Here is an 18,617-nt window from a genome sequence, read left to right on the forward strand (position 1 = left end):
GTGATGGTGTTGTTAAAGACTTAGAGATCATATGAGAATCAACATCCCCATGAGATGATGAGAACCAATCTTATCTATTAAAAAAGTAGATTTATGGATGAGACTAATTGGATGATTAAAACACGCGTGTGCATATTAGACATTATGATGTGTGCATATTAAGCATTTCACCATGTTGCACACAACACATGCTTAATGTCTATATATTATTACCTTTGAAGAAGATAAAAAAAATATGATGCATGCATGTGTATGGTAACAATAGTTGTAAAAGATAACGGAAGTTATAATGGAAATGGTATTTTTGACCAAAATATTGTTTAGTACAACTCTTATAGCATAATGTATTTATATATATATATATATATATATATATATATATATATATATATATATATATATATATATATATATATATATAAAGTAACAAAAAAATGGCATAAATGAAGGGTATAACCTTCATTTACACTTACTAGTTTTTAGATTTTAGATATTTTGAACAAGAGTAAGCTACATATATTTTTTCCGAAAATAAATACTTAATGCGTTAAATCGGAATCCAAAATGTTAACAAGAAACAACGGAGGAGAGTACAACCACTCTCTACAACCTGACTCAGAAACGGCTTCCCGGGTAATTGCATGGGTAGCACGATTCGTAGATCGCCTAGCACAATAAAAAAAAACTAAATCATGAATCTGAGATGCTGATTCTTTTACATCACCAATAATAAGACCAAAAGAAGAAGTAAAAGGTTCTAATAATAATGCATAATAAACGAGCTGGGAGTCCGTTTCAACATCAACATCTCCAATCTCCAACTCCTTAACCCAGCTACATATATTTTTTAAATTTCATCTCCATATGTTGCACTATATGATTTTTCTCTATTGAATTATTCAGATTTCTAAAAAAAAAATAAAGAAGAAAAAAAAAAACTCTTAGTGGGTCAATCAATTCATTGCACCTAATGATAATAAAGATTTTATAATCATGTATAAATGTAAAGAATTTTATTACCCTGTTAAAAGGCTAACTTAAAAGGGAAATTTATGAGGGGAAAATGACATGATTCATTTAATAATAAAGTGGTAATAATTATTCTTATTTTTATAGGAGGAAACTTTTATATTTTTTTTTGACATCTCAATATAACAAGATTTTTTTTCCTACACAAATAGAGAGAGTAATAATTTAATATTTTAAAAAGAAAATCAGTGCTACCTTATGTCCTTATGTAACATAAAAATAATTTTGAACTTGTCATGAACTCTTTAACTTCTCTTTTTTTCCTTTCGAAAAGAAGAATAGGTTAATAACATACTTCCATGTTCCATGTAAACATACTTGTCATGAACTCTTTAACTTCTCTTTTTTTCCTTTCGAAAAGAAGAATAGGTTAATAACATACTTCCATGTAAAAATGAGAAAGAAAAAAAATAATTATTGTATAGAGAGAGTAATAACATATTCTCTTTTTCCTTTAGAAAGAAAATAATTTATTATACTCTCTATCCATTGTACTTTTTTAAAAAAATGCATTTTACTTGTATTATTTACTCTTCATCGTACAAATTAATTATTTTTCATTAACAGTACTATCGATTCCTATATACTAAAATTATTATTATTATATATTAAATATTAGTATTTATGACTTTTTTTTGAAAGTGATAGTATTTATGAATATAATTAATCAATTATTATTTGCAAAATTTGCAAACAATAATATTACTAATTACATTACAAGATATCATACATAATATACCAATTCAATTATGTTTTTACCTGAATATTTCTTTATTTACACGGTATTATGTTATTACGTGAATATAGAAACAATATTAATAATTAATAGATATTAGTTAATTTTTATTTTACATTTTCTTACTAAATGAACTTTATTAATTATTTAACTAATAAAATATTTAATTAATTGACTATAAAAATTTAAGCGGGAAAATAAAATATGAAGATTTTACTTTTATATATATTAGTATATTAGTATATATATAGTATATACGTGAAAGAAATGTTATTAAAAAAAGAAGTACTTTTATTTGCTTGCAAAAAAAAAAAAAAAAAAAAAAAAAAGAGAAAGAAAGTACTTTTATAGTACGAATAAAGCAAAAGAATAGTGGGGCAGGTGGGGCCAGTGGCTGTATTAAAGGTTTGCGTTGTCGGATTGTCCGAAGTGCATGGAATCGAATACTCGGGTCGGGAGCCTTTGTTCCCATCTCCCAAGAGGCTTAGTCAAACTTCTGGTGCTACCTATGTTATTATTGCAAAGCGAAGCACTGACGTTGGCAATACCCATTATTAACTCACCGACTCATTTTTTTTAAGATTGGCCGCCGGCCGCCCCAACTAGAACTTTCCACGCTTGCCGTTATACATTATTTATTGCCTATATAAACCTACCTGCATTGCCCATCCAATAACCATTCAATTCTCTACACATTCTGCTTCACTAGTTTATAAGCTCAGACTTCTCATCAGATCAGAAGTTCACTCTTATCGCCCGCACTTAGTTCAAACGAAAATGGCAGAAACTTCATATGAAACCCAACACCCAGTGAAGGCCTTTGGATGGGCAGCCAGGGAGACCTCTGGAGTTCTTTCTCCGTTTAAGTTTTCCAGAAGGTACGAAAGTGATAGATCTATGTGGGTTTGCATAGTAAGCTTAGATTCTAATTGAAATTGACACGACACTAAAGGAAATTAAACCATCCATTTTGGTTGCAGGGAAACGGGCGAAAAGGATGTGCAATTCAAGGTTTTGTACTGTGGGGTATGCCACTCTGATCTTCACCAACTCAAGAATGAATGGGGTAACACTACCTATCCCATTGTACCCGGGTAAGATATTCAAGATCCCTTTCCATTTTTTATTTGACAAAATTTAGTTATTGCCGATTACTTTGACCTGATTCGAAACCATGACCTTTGGTATGATTCTAATACTAAATTGAAGTCCATTTCAACTAAAAATCTAAGCAGATAGTTGGATTGGTGTTTATATATTATATGCTGAACACGTATGAAAATCTGTTGTCGCTTAATTGATACAGGCACGAAATTGCGGGTGTGGTGACTGAGGTTGGGAGCAAGGTGGAGAAATTTAAGGTTGGGGACAAAGTAGGTGTGGGGTGTCTGGTGGGATCCTGTCGCAATTGTGACAATTGTGCCGATGATCTTGAAAACTACTGCCCTGGGAATATACAAACCTACAATGCTAATGGTGTCATCACATATGGCGGTTACTCCGACATCATGGTCGCCGACGAGCACTATGTGCTGAGATGGCCGGAGAATTTACCCATGGAGGCTGCTCCTCTGCTGTGCGCTGGAATCACAACTTATAGCCCCTTGAAATACTTTGGACTTGACAAGCCCGGAATGAACATTGGAGTTGTGGGTCTAGGTGGGCTTGGCCATATGGCTGTGAAGTTCGCCAAGGCTTTTGGAGCTAAGGTGACAGTGATTAGCACCTCTGCTAGTAAAAAGCAAGAGGCAATTGAACGTCTCGGTGCTGACTCGTTCTTGATCAGCCGTGACCCAGAACAAATGCAGGTAATTAACAATCCTTTTTGGTAACATTTGATTATATAAATTATTACTCAGTGTTGATAAATTTTGGTGGTATTTTGAATAGGCTGCAATGAACACATTGGACGGTATAATAGACACAGTTTCTGCAGTTCACCCTGTTTTGCCATTACTGTGTTTATTGAAAACTAATGGAAAGCTGGTAATGGTTGGTGCCCCAGAAAAGCCACTTGACTTGCCTGTGTTTCCTTTGCTCATGGGTAAGCTCATTCTTCTATATCTGGCATAAGAGTTATATATATAAAACACAGACACTTATATTTGTTGTAATGGATAACAGGTAGGAAGTTAGTGGCGGGAAGTTGCATTGGTGGAATTAAGGAGACTCAAGAAATGCTCGACTTCTCGGCAAAGCACAACATAACACCAGATGTTGAGATTGTTCCGATGGATTACATCAACACTGCCCTGGAACGTCTCGTCAAGGCTGATGTCAAGTATAGATTTGTGTTGGATATCGGCAACACATTAAAATCTGCATAGGATATGAGCAGTTTTTGCTTCTTTTCTTTCATTCACAATCTGATCGAGGTCATTCCAAAAAGCTAAGATTATTATGAGAGAGCTGAGAGTGTTAAAAGTCTAGCTTTATGTAAGTTGCAGTCTTGCAGTGTGTGTAGTGTTTAATAAACACCGTTGGGTGATGTTGTGAATTGTGATCATATCGTGTCATATGGACTTTTTTTTTACAAAGGAACTATAAATAAGCCATCGTACTTTAGGAGTTTAGGGCCATCGAATTTCCAAATAAGCCATTGAATTTGTTACAATCACGCATGCTCTTTAATAGGAGATGTGACATAGTATATGAGCTGATAATGATAACATATTAAAAAATAGTGACTAAAAATAATTTTTATTTAAAAAATAAGTTTACTTACTGATGATTTTTTGAATAGACCATGGTGACCACTTACTTACATATTTATTTTTAATATACTGATGATTTTTTGAATAGCACAAAAGTCAGTATTGTCTCCCCGAAGGGTTTGATGCCACTGGACTACAAGGTCCTTAGCTTGAAAGTTCATTTTTATTATACTATCTAAAAATGAACTTATAATTCATTAAAATGAACTTTCAATATCTAAAACATAAGGGATAAAGTACAAATAAGTGATTGTACTATTTGGGAACAAGCAATTAAACCATTGAACTCGAATAACTTCAAATAGATCACTGAATTCAGATAAAGAAAGCAAATATGCCACTGAAACCGAAAAAAAAGAACCACCTCGGTCGTCGCCAGAAGTTGTTACCTATGGGCAGAAATGCAAATGACCTGTTAAAAATGTTAATTGCTATTTTTTCAGTTTTAGTGGCTTAATTGCTTTGCTTTTTCGAGTTCAGTGACTTATTTCGGGTTATTCGAGTTCGATGGCTTTAATTGTTTGGTCCCAAATAGTACGATGGCTTATTTGTAGTTTATCCGAAAACATAATAAGTCTCAATCAAAGTTATATCCCTCATTTATGTCCATGTTTTTAATGCTAAACATTTTTGTACATTGTGTTTTTAGAGTTGCACTATACAATTTTTTGGACAAAAATACCCTTACCGTTATAACTTCTGTTATGTTTTCTATTAAATTTATCATGCACATGCATCAACCACCCATATTTTCTTATATTTTTAATGATTATAATATTTGTAGACATTATATATTGGATTAATATAATAAATAAAATTTTTTAATTTAAATTTTAATTAATAAGAATTTGTTAGTTATTTTTTAAAATATAAATATTGGGCATATATTTTTGCGCATCGCGCATCAAAAAGATTATATATATATATATATATATATATATATATATATATATAATAAAAATGAATATTTATTAATGGTTCACCTCATCACGATCAATGTGAATTATTGTGCATAGTATAATTTGCCATGCAGATCAAACCTTCCAAGAGTGATCCAATTTCTTAAACTCTCCTAAAATCCCATTGTACTATCCTAAAGATTTCATGAGCAACGTAACTCTTGTCGAGCAAAAATTCAATTTTCTTAAATCTCTCCTAAACTCCTATTGTACTATCCTGAAGATTTCATGAACAACGTAACTCTTGTCGAGCAAAAATAATGACATTTTCATAATATAATTCATCTCAATAATTATCCTTGTCAAATCACCAACTAAAAAAAAGACAATCTCACAATATTATATTGTCTAAATGTTACATGTTCTTGTTGGACTAAACATAAAAGACAATCACAATACAATGTACAATCATGTTTTGTGCATACATAAAGTGATGGAATAGTTGAAGTGCAGCGGTTGAACACGTGCTTTTTTCCTTTCTTTTTTACCATTACAATTGTAGTTACTTCATATAATATGCTAATTCGACCTTGACTCAAAAAGTGGTGCTTGTTAAAATTTATTTTTTGTAAACTTGGTATGTATTTAGAAATAAAGGAATCAATTACAATATATAGTATCAACAATTAATTTACCTACCAACAAACCAATTGATCCCTTGGGGAACTACAAGCTAAACCATTTATATATCTATATATCTGTGTAAATGTGTATATATATACAGATTCCATCTCAGTAGCTTGGCCCTTCCAAACGGATGTAGTCATACATGGCTCCATTGAACCGATATCCTCCTCTTGGCTGCCTCAAATATATTGTGTTTTCTCCATTCACAACCATATTTCCTGGGAACTCAAAGCTCGATAGACTATACAACCCATGACTTCCATGTCTCGCAATTGCATTGTCCCTTCCATTTCCGCTTGTTGTGAATCCGGGCATTCTCGTACCAGGATCACTGTTAATCCAAACCTGAATTTTCGCAAAATTGGAAGAAGCTAACGCTATTTGAAGTGTATAGGTTCCTGTCGCGTTAACATTCTCGAGAGGGAACAAAATTCTCCATGTCGTTGGTTCATATGTGTCCCCAACTTTCCTATATCATATGAACCCAATGTTTTCTCTCAATACACATGATATAAATTTAGTATTCATTGACAGCATTACCGAAAATTGTAGAAATTTAAAGTAGTACCTGTTTACGTGAGCAAAGAACCAGTCTTTTCGGTAATCACTTTGTCCAACTCTGTAAGACAAATCTTCATGAGGATATACAGCTGTATAACGATCCCATAGTCCATATTGTCTATACCTGTTTTCATAAGTATAACTTTTAATTAGTTTCAATTTGTAATTAAAACATATTTACTGTGAATGGGATCTGATCTTACTTTTCAGTATGATTTAGTAAAGCATAGTTCATTAACTTCGGGGCAGGATCAGGGACAAAGAATTCTGCAGCCTTTCGATCAGGGATACCGATTTCCCATAAAGTTGGACCATTTCTTGGAGGATCAAAGACAAGCTCACCCAGATTAATTTCATCTCCTGCATTATCAGTATTCTAATATCAGTACTGAGTGAGTTTTTTTTTTTTTTGGGTTAAATAAAAAAATTTGGAACTTTTTGAAAGAAATTAAACCTGGATTGATATTAACGTCAACGTTGTATTTGTAATCTCCAAGGATTCCGGGGGCCCAACCATACAAACTATAGTTTCCAGGCCTAACAGCACTAATCTTGAAGTACCCGTTGTCGTCTGTTTGTGTCCAAAATTGGTAGCCCTAACAAATTTGGACAAATTATACTATGAATCATGATACAAATTGCAATATGCATGAACATTGATTGACAAATGCTTATTTTTAATATACCAAAGGTTCGTTATTTATGTACTGACAGTTCATTTTTAGATTAAAAAGAATTATAAAGTAAGAGTGTAAAACCTTGACATCTTCTTGCCAAGATCCAGCAAGTCCTGGTGGAGCCAGACCCACATATGCAGATTTTGCTGGCATAAGCTGTTGACTCAGATACCTAAGGATGACCATTATAAATCCAATAAATTCTCTGAGATTTATTTTGTAACAAAGAAAATATGAGAATTAATTCAAGAAAATTTGAAAAATCACCTATCACGGATTAGTAGTTGGCCTGAAACTGTGCCCCTTTGAGTGGCACTGGGATAGTCTTCAGACATTGGGAAATCATAAGGCCAACTTTTAGTTTCTAAAACCATCTGAGGGGAAAGAAATAATGCCCTTAGTAATCACTAATCATCCATCTCACACTAGAAATTATGAGTTTATAAACAATTAACTTAAACATAGATTATATCCTGTTAGATTAATTACCTGTTGTTTGGCATTTTCCCAGAGACTTTTTGGGTCAGTGCCTTGATCAGAGTTTAGATAAATAAAAACTGGTCCAAAAACCTTTTTCCAGGCTTCACCATTTCGCAAGCTAATACTATAATCGTTACCAGCATAATGACCACTGAAGAATACCTGAGCAGCAAATGCAGAGGTAACATCATGAGCCATGTTACAATTTACAAGTGCTTGTGTTTCAAGATATAGCAAGGAAAAGTTACATACCGATAAGGCAGTTGGACCGACATGCGAAGTGAGGTCTTGTTTTATTGGTCCTCCTGAGCGGAACTCATCCCCTCCCGTGATGATCCAAAACCCAACATGTGGATTGGGGCAAACCCACCCGTGTACCTTAATATCCTTGTTTTCTAAGGAGTATTGGTATTTGTCGTCCACCTAGATCAATAATGTCCAGCAACACAATTAAGCCAAGGGTTTCATAAAATATAATGGCACATAGTTAAGCTTATCAACCTATTTTGACTTGTTTGACCACTATTAACTGTTTGACTTGGTTAAACAGTCAATATTGATATTTGATTAATTAGTTTATGTAACAGCTTATTGTTCTAAAATGTTAAAATTAAAAAAACTGTTGAAAGAAAATTTTTTTATCAACTTTTTGAAAAAAATTATTTTTGCATGTAATCATTTATCGGCAAACCGATATTTTACCAAACATCTCTCAACAATTAACTAATAGTCAAACCTGCTAACTCAATCTGCTAACAACTATTTACTAAACACTTCCAATGAAGAGAATTAGGAAACTAGCTTAGTTAGTTACCTCTCCTTTCAAGCTAGGATTGGATGGTTTGGTTAGCAAAACAGCTTCTTTGTAGTCAAGAGGGTCCCCAGTCGATCGATCTTGGTCACTCGGCATCACTCTCTGTATCTCATCTGATATTGCCATATAGTTGAACCTATATGAAATTAACCAAATACTTAGATTATCCAATATAATTTTGTAAAAATAAAACACAAAACATTATAGCTTAAGCTATTTAGCTTACAGTTTTCTTTGCAGTTTGACAGCAAGTCGAGTTTCACCGATGTCTACATCAGGCCATCCTTCAGGGTGATCGTATATGGCGTAGGTGTAGAAGCCAGAACGGCCAGGCAGCATTACATACCTGCAATATATATTTAGGGATACATATATTTATACAAATTCAAGGCTTCAAAGCACATATAAAAGTTGAATTGACTGGTTTTGAAGTTTAATCAAATTAAAGACCTCTTATCAAAGTTCATAGGAACACTTGAAGAATCATTTGGATTGTACGTCTTTGTAAAGGAGACTTCAATTTGGTTCTGGTCTGCTGTTATTACGCTGAACTGTGTTGCTGGAAGCCTGCATGCATGCAAAAGGTTTTAAGATGTGATGTGAAAAAATTAGTCCTAATAATTTCCTCACTACCATTTTACCTGTCCGTTTACTATTTATTTGTCAAAACAACTATTTATTCTTTGCTTATTTTCTTCAGTATTTTTAAATTATTTTTAGATTTAAATTATTACTCCGTATATACTAATACTAAGCTTAATATGATGAAAAATAAATTTATTTAAAAATAATTTCAATAACCCTCGTTAATTAAACTAGACACATAAAATGAAATAAAAAGAGTAGTAATTAACAAAGTGATGTAAGGAAGAGCTTACGTATCAAAGTTGCTCGTGCTTGTCCCTGGCATGCTCCACATAATATCCCAATACCTGTATAGATGTAACATTCAAAACATTAAATAACCTAACTTCTGGTTAAAAAGGAAGAGATTCGTGCCATCTATATATATATCTATGTGTGGATGGCACAAGTCTTTGTAATACATAATAAAAGTGATATTTGCTTAATTACCCTCTATTTGTTTCTTTAAGACCATATTCCAGTACATTACTAATTCCTTGGCACTGAATCCCTGCAATTCCTCCATTTGGATTGGATAACGTGACTGTTATGAAGCCATTCTCCATCACCACCTGTAAATATTAAATGTAATGCGTTAAAGTTCTCTTATTCTTACCAGACAGGAAAATTAAAAAAAAAAAAAAATTACTAGGGAAAATTTATTGTTATAACTAATATATACTCAGATTAAAGTCCATGGAGTTTAGTTTACTTGTTTATCTGTGATTTGGAGTCTCAACGGGGTTGATAGTTTCATCTCTTGACTGTCGCTTCCCGGAGTTGACCTGCAAGTTCAAAGGGGAAATGCACAGGATTATATATTACATCAAACACAAACATGTTTTCATTAACCAAAGAAACTAAACTTGTTTGAGGTTTTTTTTTTTTTTTTTTAATCACCCGAAACCTGCAGTCACCTACACTACCTAAAGTCCGCCTTATGACTCTAACCAGCAAACGACCGCAATGAGATAAAACAACTTAAATTATTCATAGGTGCATTAATCAAACCAAAAAGACTAGCTAATTGGACACTTTTATAAGAGTCGAACTTGAAATCAAAGGAACTGACAAAATACAATAGTGAAAACAAAACCCAAAGTACCTAGCAGCGTTAACAGAAGAAGCAAAGAGCAAGAGGTAGTAAACAACAATAGAGAACCACCATAACCGAACATCTGCTCCAGTAGTCTTGCTTGCCATCTTTACCACACACAAAAAAACGTCGCACAATGCACCAACAAAAACCTAAACAAAAAAAGGTGGACAACATTCGACATATATTACTACATACATAGTACAATAAACTTAGGAAAGGAAAGAGGATTATTGTAAATAAAGGAATTAATATGAATAGCAAAAGAAAGATCGGGAGGCTGGGTACTACGTACGTATCCTCAGCTTTAGGCGGCGTAGGAGAAAATATGAAATGGATTGTGAACAAAGGTTGAACAGAAAAGGAGTTCTATTTATAGATAGACTTGGTCCTAATCCATGAAGACCATGGCTTAACATTAATCCTTTTTGATTTAATGATTCAAACTTTGTCTATTCCTAAACAATATAGGACTACTGACTTTTAATTAATTAGGTATTTAGTGTACTTACACGGCAGTAAAAGGTGGCTCTCTAGTTAAGAATCATGTTTTATCCCAACATGCATAATAATTATCTTTTTTCTATCAGATTAAATATTTATTAAAAGAAATAAAGAATGATACATAAGAAAATTATACTATTATATTCGGATAATTTGATATTCTTATCAACTAATTGCATGTAGGCTTGTATGGTCAATCCTATTGGTCAAATTGGATTCTTAATTGACATTTCAAAGCCGTTTTGGTCGTTGCGCTGAGCCAAACTTTGGCCAACTCCCAATTTTATGCAGAGTTGGGATGCAGCCTGCATTTTACATGTGGGGAGAATATGGAGAACTAACCGATAAGAAGTAACTATTATCAACAACTATTAATTGAAAATTCAATTTGAAATTCATTTGTTGACTAATAATTTACTTTTAAAGGAAATTAGAAGCATACTTTGTAGTGCCAATGCAATGATCTTTGTCCCGTTGGAAAATTAGTAATCGATCACCTCCAGAGATCTCATTACCCCGATACTTTGCAGCATATTTCTTTTCTTGAGTTTTTCAATAGATCATAACTGATCGCTACTTGTTTATGAAGGAGTGTCTCAATTGAAAAGCTATGCACCATCACCTGCACCCTCATGGGTTTCAAATTTGCAATGGGCTTGTTGCGGTACAAGTAGTGGTGTGACACCATCACAATCGAACTTGCTACTAACGTGAGGTAAAAAATTTAACGGGAATTGAAACCTGCGTTGTACAGTTCCCTTAAAACACATTTGCTTCCTCTTCGAAGTGTTGGCATGGAGTCATCAAAACATTTCCTTCCCAAAATATAATGATCAATGTAGTCAAATTGAGCATTATAGATTCACTGCACAATGAATTGAACATTGTCACACATTTTTAGATGTGATATCTGTAGAAATGGAAGGTCGTCAGGAACATTGTATGTCTTGACAAGAAATGCAACTAAGAAAAGAATCTCAGAAGAAGGAAAAGTATGACACTTCAATATATACGATAAATAGATTTATATAGGAGTTTGGGAGTTAGAAAATTAAATTAGCCATTTATGTGCAAAATTAAAGTTAGCTGTTACAAATTTTAAATTTATTTAAAGGAATAATTAAAAATTGGAAGGTACATATTTAATTTGTAACTCCTTTTAACGTTGAGGTTTCAATATGATTTACACATGATAAATGAGTTTATGACTAAATTTTTCCTTATATTTAGATCTATTTTTGCCCACATTAGATTTAATTTCATATTATTAACAAGCACATATTGAGTGTTTATTTTTAGAGCACGTTTGGTAATTAGGACTTAGGAACATATTATTAATTGCAATATGCATATATAATTTACTGGATCAGGTGGGGCAGTCACCTCCTATGCACAAGCGCAGACATATTGGGATCATTGGAGGCGCTCAAATCAACTAGTGAAAATCAATAAATAATTTTTTTTTAAAAGAAGAAAAATACGGTGACATTTTGGTAACTTTTTGCACCAAGTATATTTTTGTGGTGTATTAAGTGATGGCCTGTGTTGCACTTAGTAGTGGGTTGTAGTGCACTACAGGCTGATCTATGGTGCATCACCAAATACTAATTTTTGGTGCACAAATTGTTGATCTATGTTCTGTGGTGTACACAAAAATACTTAACAGTGCATTGGACTCAAAACACCATCAAATATATCTAAATACACCAACAAATCATTGAAATTATCAAAATTGATTTTCAACCGTGACTTAGGTCGGAGGAGTCATCCGCATCATATATCGATAGGCCTTTTAAGCCTGAAATTACTAGTGGCTATTGGCATGCCTAATAACTATAGGAAAACCCCATGACCCTTTTAAGTGTGAGTAAACCTCACCTTATAACCCTGACAAAGGATCATAAGAAAATAAATTAGAGTTACTCATAGTTGATTGGATCAAATCAAGGAGATAATGATTCAAACTCATGACCTTGTTGTTTGATAAGTGCAAAAGATGTCATCTTTATAAGGTTGTTATCGGATCGTCTAGTGCACAATTCGTAGCTTTTGTGTTTGATTTGTCCCTTTATTGCGTTAGAATGCTTCATATTGCCATTGGACCCCGTTCCACACTTGGTTAATCATTTTGTAGGTAAAAAGATGGGCAAAAAGGCAGGAAATGGCTAGATTTGGAAGAAGGATTCACGAGTCGAAGTTGGAGTGCGAAATACACCATGGACGCCCAGTGGACGCCCCAGTGGACGCGCGTCCAACGCGCGTCCACCATGCGTCCACCCCTGCGTCCAACTTTTCGCTCTCTGAAGTTTGAAGTCTGTGTAGCAGTCTGCTGTGGACGCGCAGTGGACGCGCGCGTCCACCCGGGCGTCCATCAGAACGCTCGCAGAAGTTGAAGTCTGGACGCATTTATCGCAGTGGACGCGCAGTGGACGCCCCAGTGGACGCGCGTCCAGCGTGCGTCCACCCGTGCGTCCAGCGCGGAAAATTGGCAGTTGGGCGAGATTTAAAAGGGGAATTGAGCCATTTTGCAGGGGATCCATCACACTTCAATTTTAGATCAGTTTAGAATATTTCTCTCTCTAGGATTAGCCTAGAGAGATCTCCCCCAATTCACTCCACATTCCCAATTCACTCCACATTGCAATTCTTAGTTTAGATTAGAATTAGAGAAGAATTCCATTGTTGCAAGATTGTGATCTACATTCAAGTTCAAGATTAAAGTTCAATTTCAAGTTCAAGTTCAAATTCAAAGTTCAATTCCTAGCTAAGTCTTCCTTTTAATTTCTTGTCATTACTTTTGCTTTTGCTATTTCAATTTCAAGTATGATTAGATAGATCTTTGTGGATTTGGATTGAGCAATGTTGTATGGATATTCTTGAGCTTTGAATTGATTAATTAGGTTTTGCAATTGCTTTGACTATGAGTTTGATTGTGTGAATGGTGATCTTCTTTGACTCTTGTGTGGGAATGATCAACCTATATGAGAGGTGTTTGGAGAAGGAGTCTCACTTACGAGAGTAAGGTTACTCCTTAGCCTAGCCTAGCACATTTCCCTCTCACCTTTGAGAGAAGGGAGAAGTGGAAAATAAGAGGCACATAACGTGTTTGACAAAATGCCTCTCCTAGCCTAATGATCACAATGATGACATTACGGTCTAAGGAGTGAGTCCATTGACCACGAGAGTGGCGGTGGTGTTGGTGACCTTGTCTCATCTTCATTATCTAAGTGTTGCTAGCCTAATATCTTAGGAAATCAAGGATACCTATATGAGTTGCAAGATCCAAATCCTCCTTTCCAATTGATTGTTTCCTTTGTTTGTTCCTTATTCTCATGATGTTTCATGTGCATTTTCTTACTATGTTTGGGTTAGCTTTCAAACACTAAACACTCTTGTGCTTAATCCCCTTACCGCTTGAATTCCCTCCTTGCCATCCTTTGAGAACGATACTCGGGAACTTCTTCCCGTTTTACCACCTATTACTTTCCATCCACCGCGAAAACTACACCCTTCAAATGGCGCCGTTGTTATAAGTAGATATCTTGCTATATTCACTGAGATTGCCTGCCTAACATCTTGTTGGGTCCCTCCATGTGAAGAAACAAGATGGCAGACAAGGAAAATGGGACTCCCACTATTTTTTTTGTTTGTTTCCTTTTTGTCCTTAGTGTATGAGGAATATTCCACAATTTTTATTCCTCAATTTTTGTTGTGTGTTCAGCGATAGTGGGCAGCAGCAGAGGAGGGGAATTATTTTTTCCCATTTTCACTCTCTTTTTCGGCCAGAGAGACACACACACAATGAGGCAGTAAACAGAGCAAGAAAACCCATTTTTCTTCTCATTCCATTCGGCAGTCTGCAGCAGAGGGAAGAAACCATTTTCTCTTCTTCATCTTGGTGCCATTTTGTCATGGAGTTTGCCTAAGCTTCTTGGGTTCATCTTAATCAATTCTTTGAGGTCAGCTTGTATTTATTCCAGGCATCTCTTTGGATAATCTCGTAACATTTGTATTCATTTTTATCCTAGTCTTGGAGATTGAATATTTTGAGTACGAGATATTATTCCTTTTAGCCTGTGAATATTATAAGAATGTTTTGGCCTAGGAGTTGTTGTATTTGATGATTTGTGAATGTATGGCTCGTGTGGTAGCCTAAAACTTTGTACCCGAGATTTGTGATAGTGGAAATTGTTGTTGTTGGTGGCCCGTGGTTTTTCCCCGTGGTTTTGGGGTTTTCCACGTAAATCTTGTGTTCCTTGTGTTCATATTTATTTTTGGGCTATTGTGTATTATCTCGTATTTATGTACCGTGTCGGGTCTGTGATTTTGATTGTCACAGGAGGTGGGATTTTTTCCCAACACATCTATTTTGGTTTTATGAGAAATTTGATATATATCATGAAGGGCCTCTTTTAAGAATGCATTACTAAAAAACTATTGTACTATCCAAAAGAAACCCAAAAAAAAAATAAAATTAAATAAATAGAAAATTACAACATCATAGTTTTGTGCGTATGCACAGCGCTGTCGTCGCGCGGTGTCAAGAGAGCTTTGGAAGAAGCAAGAAATGCCGATGCATTACAGCCATTTCTACACGAACAACGAGTGGTATACCTCCAAGAATCCGTGTGATCCGCCGACGACGTGTACGAAAACCGGCACATGCTCATCGGCGGCGCAAAATACATAGCCACGGGCAGCTTCGCCGGGAGTTTGGGCAACGGAGCTTCAAAATTCAGAGCATTAATGACCTGCTTTATCGACGGCCGGAGCGTGTGATCAGGGTGGCAACACCATAGCCCAACCACCATTAAGCACTCCATTTCTTTTTCATCAAATTCCATGTTTAACCCCTTATCCGCACCTTCTAGAATCTTCCCTTCCCCATACAGGTCCCACACCCACTCCACTAGCCTCACCTTCCCCGCCTCCGCCTTGGGCTCCACCGGCCTTCGCCCGCACGCGATCTCTAGCGCCACTACCCCGAAACTATACACGTCTGATTCTTTACTTGCTTTCCCGGTCGTCACACATTCTGGGGCTAGGTACCCCATAGTCCCGGCTAGGACGGTGGTCTGAGATCCCAGTTCATGGTCAACCAGCCTGGCTAACCCGAAATCTCCCAATTTTATATTGTAATTTGAGTCCAGCATGATGTTACTCGACTTGATGTCTCGGTGCACCACGCACTGTTCCCACTCCTCGTGCAAATATAGCAAAGCCGAGCCCAACCCCTGCGCGATTTTGTACCTAACCCCCCATGTTAGCCCGGGTTTCTTCCCAAACAAATGCGAGTCAAGGCTGCCATTTGCCATGTACTCGTACACCAAAAGAAACTCTCCTTTTTCATGGCACCAACCCACGAGTTGCACCAGATTTCTGTGTCTCAACCGGCTGATAACTCGAACTTCTGATACGTATTCTTTCTTCCCCTGCTTTGATCCTCTGGAAACTCTCTTCACGGCCACTTCTAACCTCTTTTCGCTTAAAACTCCCTTGTAAACCCCTCCAAATCCCCCTTCTCCGAGCTTCCCTTCCTCGGAGAAATTGTTCGTTGCGCGGCTGAGTTCCCAGAAAGTGAACCGCTTCGGCCCCGCCCCTTTCTGAAAATCCTCTTCCATGGATGCGTCCCCGAACACGACTAAATTCTTTCTCACTTTTCTCCACCTAATGAACAAAATGAACCCCAAGATAGAGACGAAAAGAACTATGCCAATAGATAGGAAGATGGGCAGTAGTTTCTTGGGTTTCTTGGAATCCAGAGAAGATCTGAAACTCCATGATAAGATGGTGTGGAGTTCAATCCATTCCCCCGTGGCGGCCGAGAAGCCAATCTGGACCATTTCCGGCAAAACTTTACTCAGATCAACGACATAAGACACCGTGGAATTCCCTGAGAAAGTAGGGCTGTTAGCATAAGTGAGGAAAACACTGAGATTTTTCGTGGCAGAGTCATATGTGACCCAAGCATTGGCCACGGCCCCGGTTTTTATACTGTTTCTCCAATCAACATGTTTTACAGATTCTATAGAATTAATATCTATGCCAACGTGGTCCGGACTAGGATCCCAGACATCCTTAAACGTATCGAATTCAACAGCCACGATTTGATTCTCGGCCGGATTGGGATCAGGGCTTTGGGTTGTGTTCCTAAACAGACCGAGGTATCCAGCAGAGGAATTGGGAGGGATTCCGGCGTGGAACGGTGCAAGGAAGAAGGCCAGCCCGTCGCCATACGATGAGGAATTAAGCGCGTTGATGGTGAAGGAGAAATGGGTATTGAAATCCGACAGCCTCCGTGATTTTCGGTCCCAAATGCGTACCGGCAGCGCGTACGAGGCGCGGCCGACGCTTCTCGTAAGGTTGCCATCGCGCTGATTCCTCGTCACCTGGATGGCGCCATTTGTCGGGTACGCATCTCCCTGGAAAATCATGCCGTCCATGTTTGGTTCGAACCTTTTGAAGTCGAAGGAAATGGAGCTAGATTCAGGGAGCAATAGAAGAACCAAGTAGACGACCACCATGAATCTTGATCTCAAAAACATCATAGTTCGTTCGATGTTTGGAATGAAAACTTCAATTCGTAAAGTTGAAATCTTTAGTGGGTTCACAAACCAAGAACTAGGTGAGTTCTTGTTAACGAGGAAAGGGATAGACTGCTACGTACGTTTTCATTTATGTCCAAATCATAGAAAGCTTGTCCGGACCATGAAAGATAAACAAAAAAACTGAGAATATGTAATAAGTAAATGCTTGGGCGGCAATTCCATTTGGCGATTGCTAAATGCTAAGGCTGAATGGACCAATCTTTTTTTTTTTTTCCTTATATTTTCTTGATGAATGGCGGTGCAATCAACGTTGTTGTCGGTTTGTTCCGAACTTGGAATAATGCACCATGAAAATCCCTTTTGTTTGCTTTACAAATGGCATCAACTACCTTTGCTTTGACATTGAAATTCCACATGAATGATAAGGCAAAACCATTAGTTTAGTTCATATGGTAGTATGTTACGCTTAAAAATTAGTAGCTATTTTGAAATGCTAAGATAAGTTATTATTTTAACCTCTCAATATTTTATCAACTAAACTTATTTATAGTTTAAAATAAGATATAAGTTTTACTAAATAGAATCTTTATACTTAAGTTGTTAAATATCTAGTTATTTATACTATTTTAGTTGATTGTAGTAACTTGTTCATGACTTTTTTAACTTGTTATTACAGTGTCATCAGTGTATCCAATTGTTATCATAATTATTGGTGTTAATATAAGGAATTCAACCAAGAGTATGATGTTTATAATTTGAGGAAAAGAATATACAGTAATAAAAAGAAAGAATGAAGAATGTTCCATATAGTTTGATGGGCCTAGGTCAAGGCCCAAGACTGGGGATGGGTCAAAATTTGGGCCAGTTAATTGAAAGCTGTAAATTTGTGACTTGTGAGCAGTATGTAGTTGTCTTCTTAACATATCGAACAAAGGCAAGTCGATCATTTTGTCTCAGGCAAATTAATAATTTGCATCACATTTAGTCCTCCCGTCTAATTTTGCAGTCAATTACTGTTAGAAGTGTTAGAAGTGCTCATTATGAAAGGAGCACAACATTTATTTCTTCTGGAGAAAATACTGCATTTACTTCTTTCAGAAGGAGCACTTCCGACAATAGTTGACCACTTGGCGGAAAAATTGGACAACAGTCACGATAGGACCAAATGTGATACAAATTTCATAATCATGCATCGGATTAAAAAAAAATTAATAGTCAATGATAAAATATGATTCATGTATAATAGTT

The 18,617-nt window shown here is 35.9% G+C and overlaps 3 protein-coding genes across 3 annotated transcripts; 1 reads left to right on the plus strand and 2 right to left on the minus strand.

Annotated features, from left to right (window-relative positions):
• Positions 1 to 2,390: 2,390 nt before the first annotated feature.
• Positions 2,391 to 4,313, plus strand: LOC116013707 (8-hydroxygeraniol dehydrogenase-like). Its single transcript, XM_031253602.1, has 5 exons — positions 2,391 to 2,643; positions 2,746 to 2,859; positions 3,072 to 3,573; positions 3,656 to 3,809; positions 3,890 to 4,313. The coding sequence occupies exons 1-5, from the start codon at positions 2,543 to 2,545 to the stop codon at positions 4,090 to 4,092; spliced, it is 1,074 nt and encodes a 357-aa protein (XP_031109462.1). The 5' UTR covers positions 2,391 to 2,542; the 3' UTR covers positions 4,093 to 4,313.
• Positions 4,314 to 6,005: 1,692 nt separating this feature from the next.
• On the minus strand, positions 6,006 to 10,645 carry LOC116013706 (rhamnogalacturonate lyase B-like). Its single transcript, XM_031253601.1, has 16 exons — positions 10,613 to 10,645; positions 10,327 to 10,469; positions 9,934 to 10,006; positions 9,672 to 9,793; positions 9,476 to 9,529; positions 9,048 to 9,164; positions 8,824 to 8,943; positions 8,598 to 8,733; positions 8,036 to 8,206; positions 7,793 to 7,945; positions 7,571 to 7,677; positions 7,385 to 7,475; positions 7,081 to 7,222; positions 6,830 to 6,986; positions 6,634 to 6,750; positions 6,006 to 6,534 (listed from the first exon to the last, which is right to left on the minus strand). Exons 2-16 carry the CDS (start codon positions 10,422 to 10,424, stop codon positions 6,171 to 6,173), a joined length of 2,022 nt encoding a protein of 673 aa, XP_031109461.1. The 5' UTR covers positions 10,425 to 10,469; positions 10,613 to 10,645; the 3' UTR covers positions 6,006 to 6,170.
• Positions 10,646 to 15,275: 4,630 nt separating this feature from the next.
• LOC116014304 (L-type lectin-domain containing receptor kinase IX.1-like) lies at positions 15,276 to 17,567 on the minus strand. Its single transcript, XM_031254332.1, has one exon. The coding sequence runs from the start codon at positions 17,367 to 17,369 to the stop codon at positions 15,312 to 15,314; it is 2,058 nt and encodes a 685-aa protein (XP_031110192.1). The 5' UTR covers positions 17,370 to 17,567; the 3' UTR covers positions 15,276 to 15,311.
• Between the last annotated feature and the right edge of the window lie 1,050 nt (positions 17,568 to 18,617).

Source organism: Ipomoea triloba, chromosome 3 (genome assembly GCF_003576645.1).
Source record: "Ipomoea triloba cultivar NCNSP0323 chromosome 3, ASM357664v1".
NCBI classification, from domain to species: Eukaryota; Viridiplantae; Streptophyta; class Magnoliopsida; order Solanales; family Convolvulaceae; genus Ipomoea; species Ipomoea triloba.

Coding starts and splice junctions, on each gene's coding strand:
- LOC116013707 (XM_031253602.1), top strand. CDS start 2,543: ATGGCAGAAACTTCATATGAAACCCAACACCCAGTGAAGGCCTTTGGA. Junction 2,644..2,745: donor CCGTTTAAGTTTTCCAGAAG/GTACGAAAGTGA, acceptor TTTTGGTTGCAG/GGAAACGGGCGAAAAGGATG. Junction 3,574..3,655: donor GTGACCCAGAACAAATGCAG/GTAATTAACAAT, acceptor TATTTTGAATAG/GCTGCAATGAACACATTGGA.
- LOC116014304 (XM_031254332.1), bottom strand. CDS start 17,369: ATGATGTTTTTGAGATCAAGATTCATGGTGGTCGTCTACTTGGTTCTT.
- LOC116013706 (XM_031253601.1), bottom strand. CDS start 10,424: ATGGCAAGCAAGACTACTGGAGCAGATGTTCGGTTATGGTGGTTCTCT. Junction 10,007..10,326: donor TCTTCTGTTAACGCTGCTAG/GTACTTTGGGTT, acceptor TTGAACTTGCAG/GTCAACTCCGGGAAGCGACA. Junction 9,794..9,933: donor TCCAAATCACAGATAAACAA/GTAAACTAAACT, acceptor TAATATTTACAG/GTGGTGATGGAGAATGGCTT.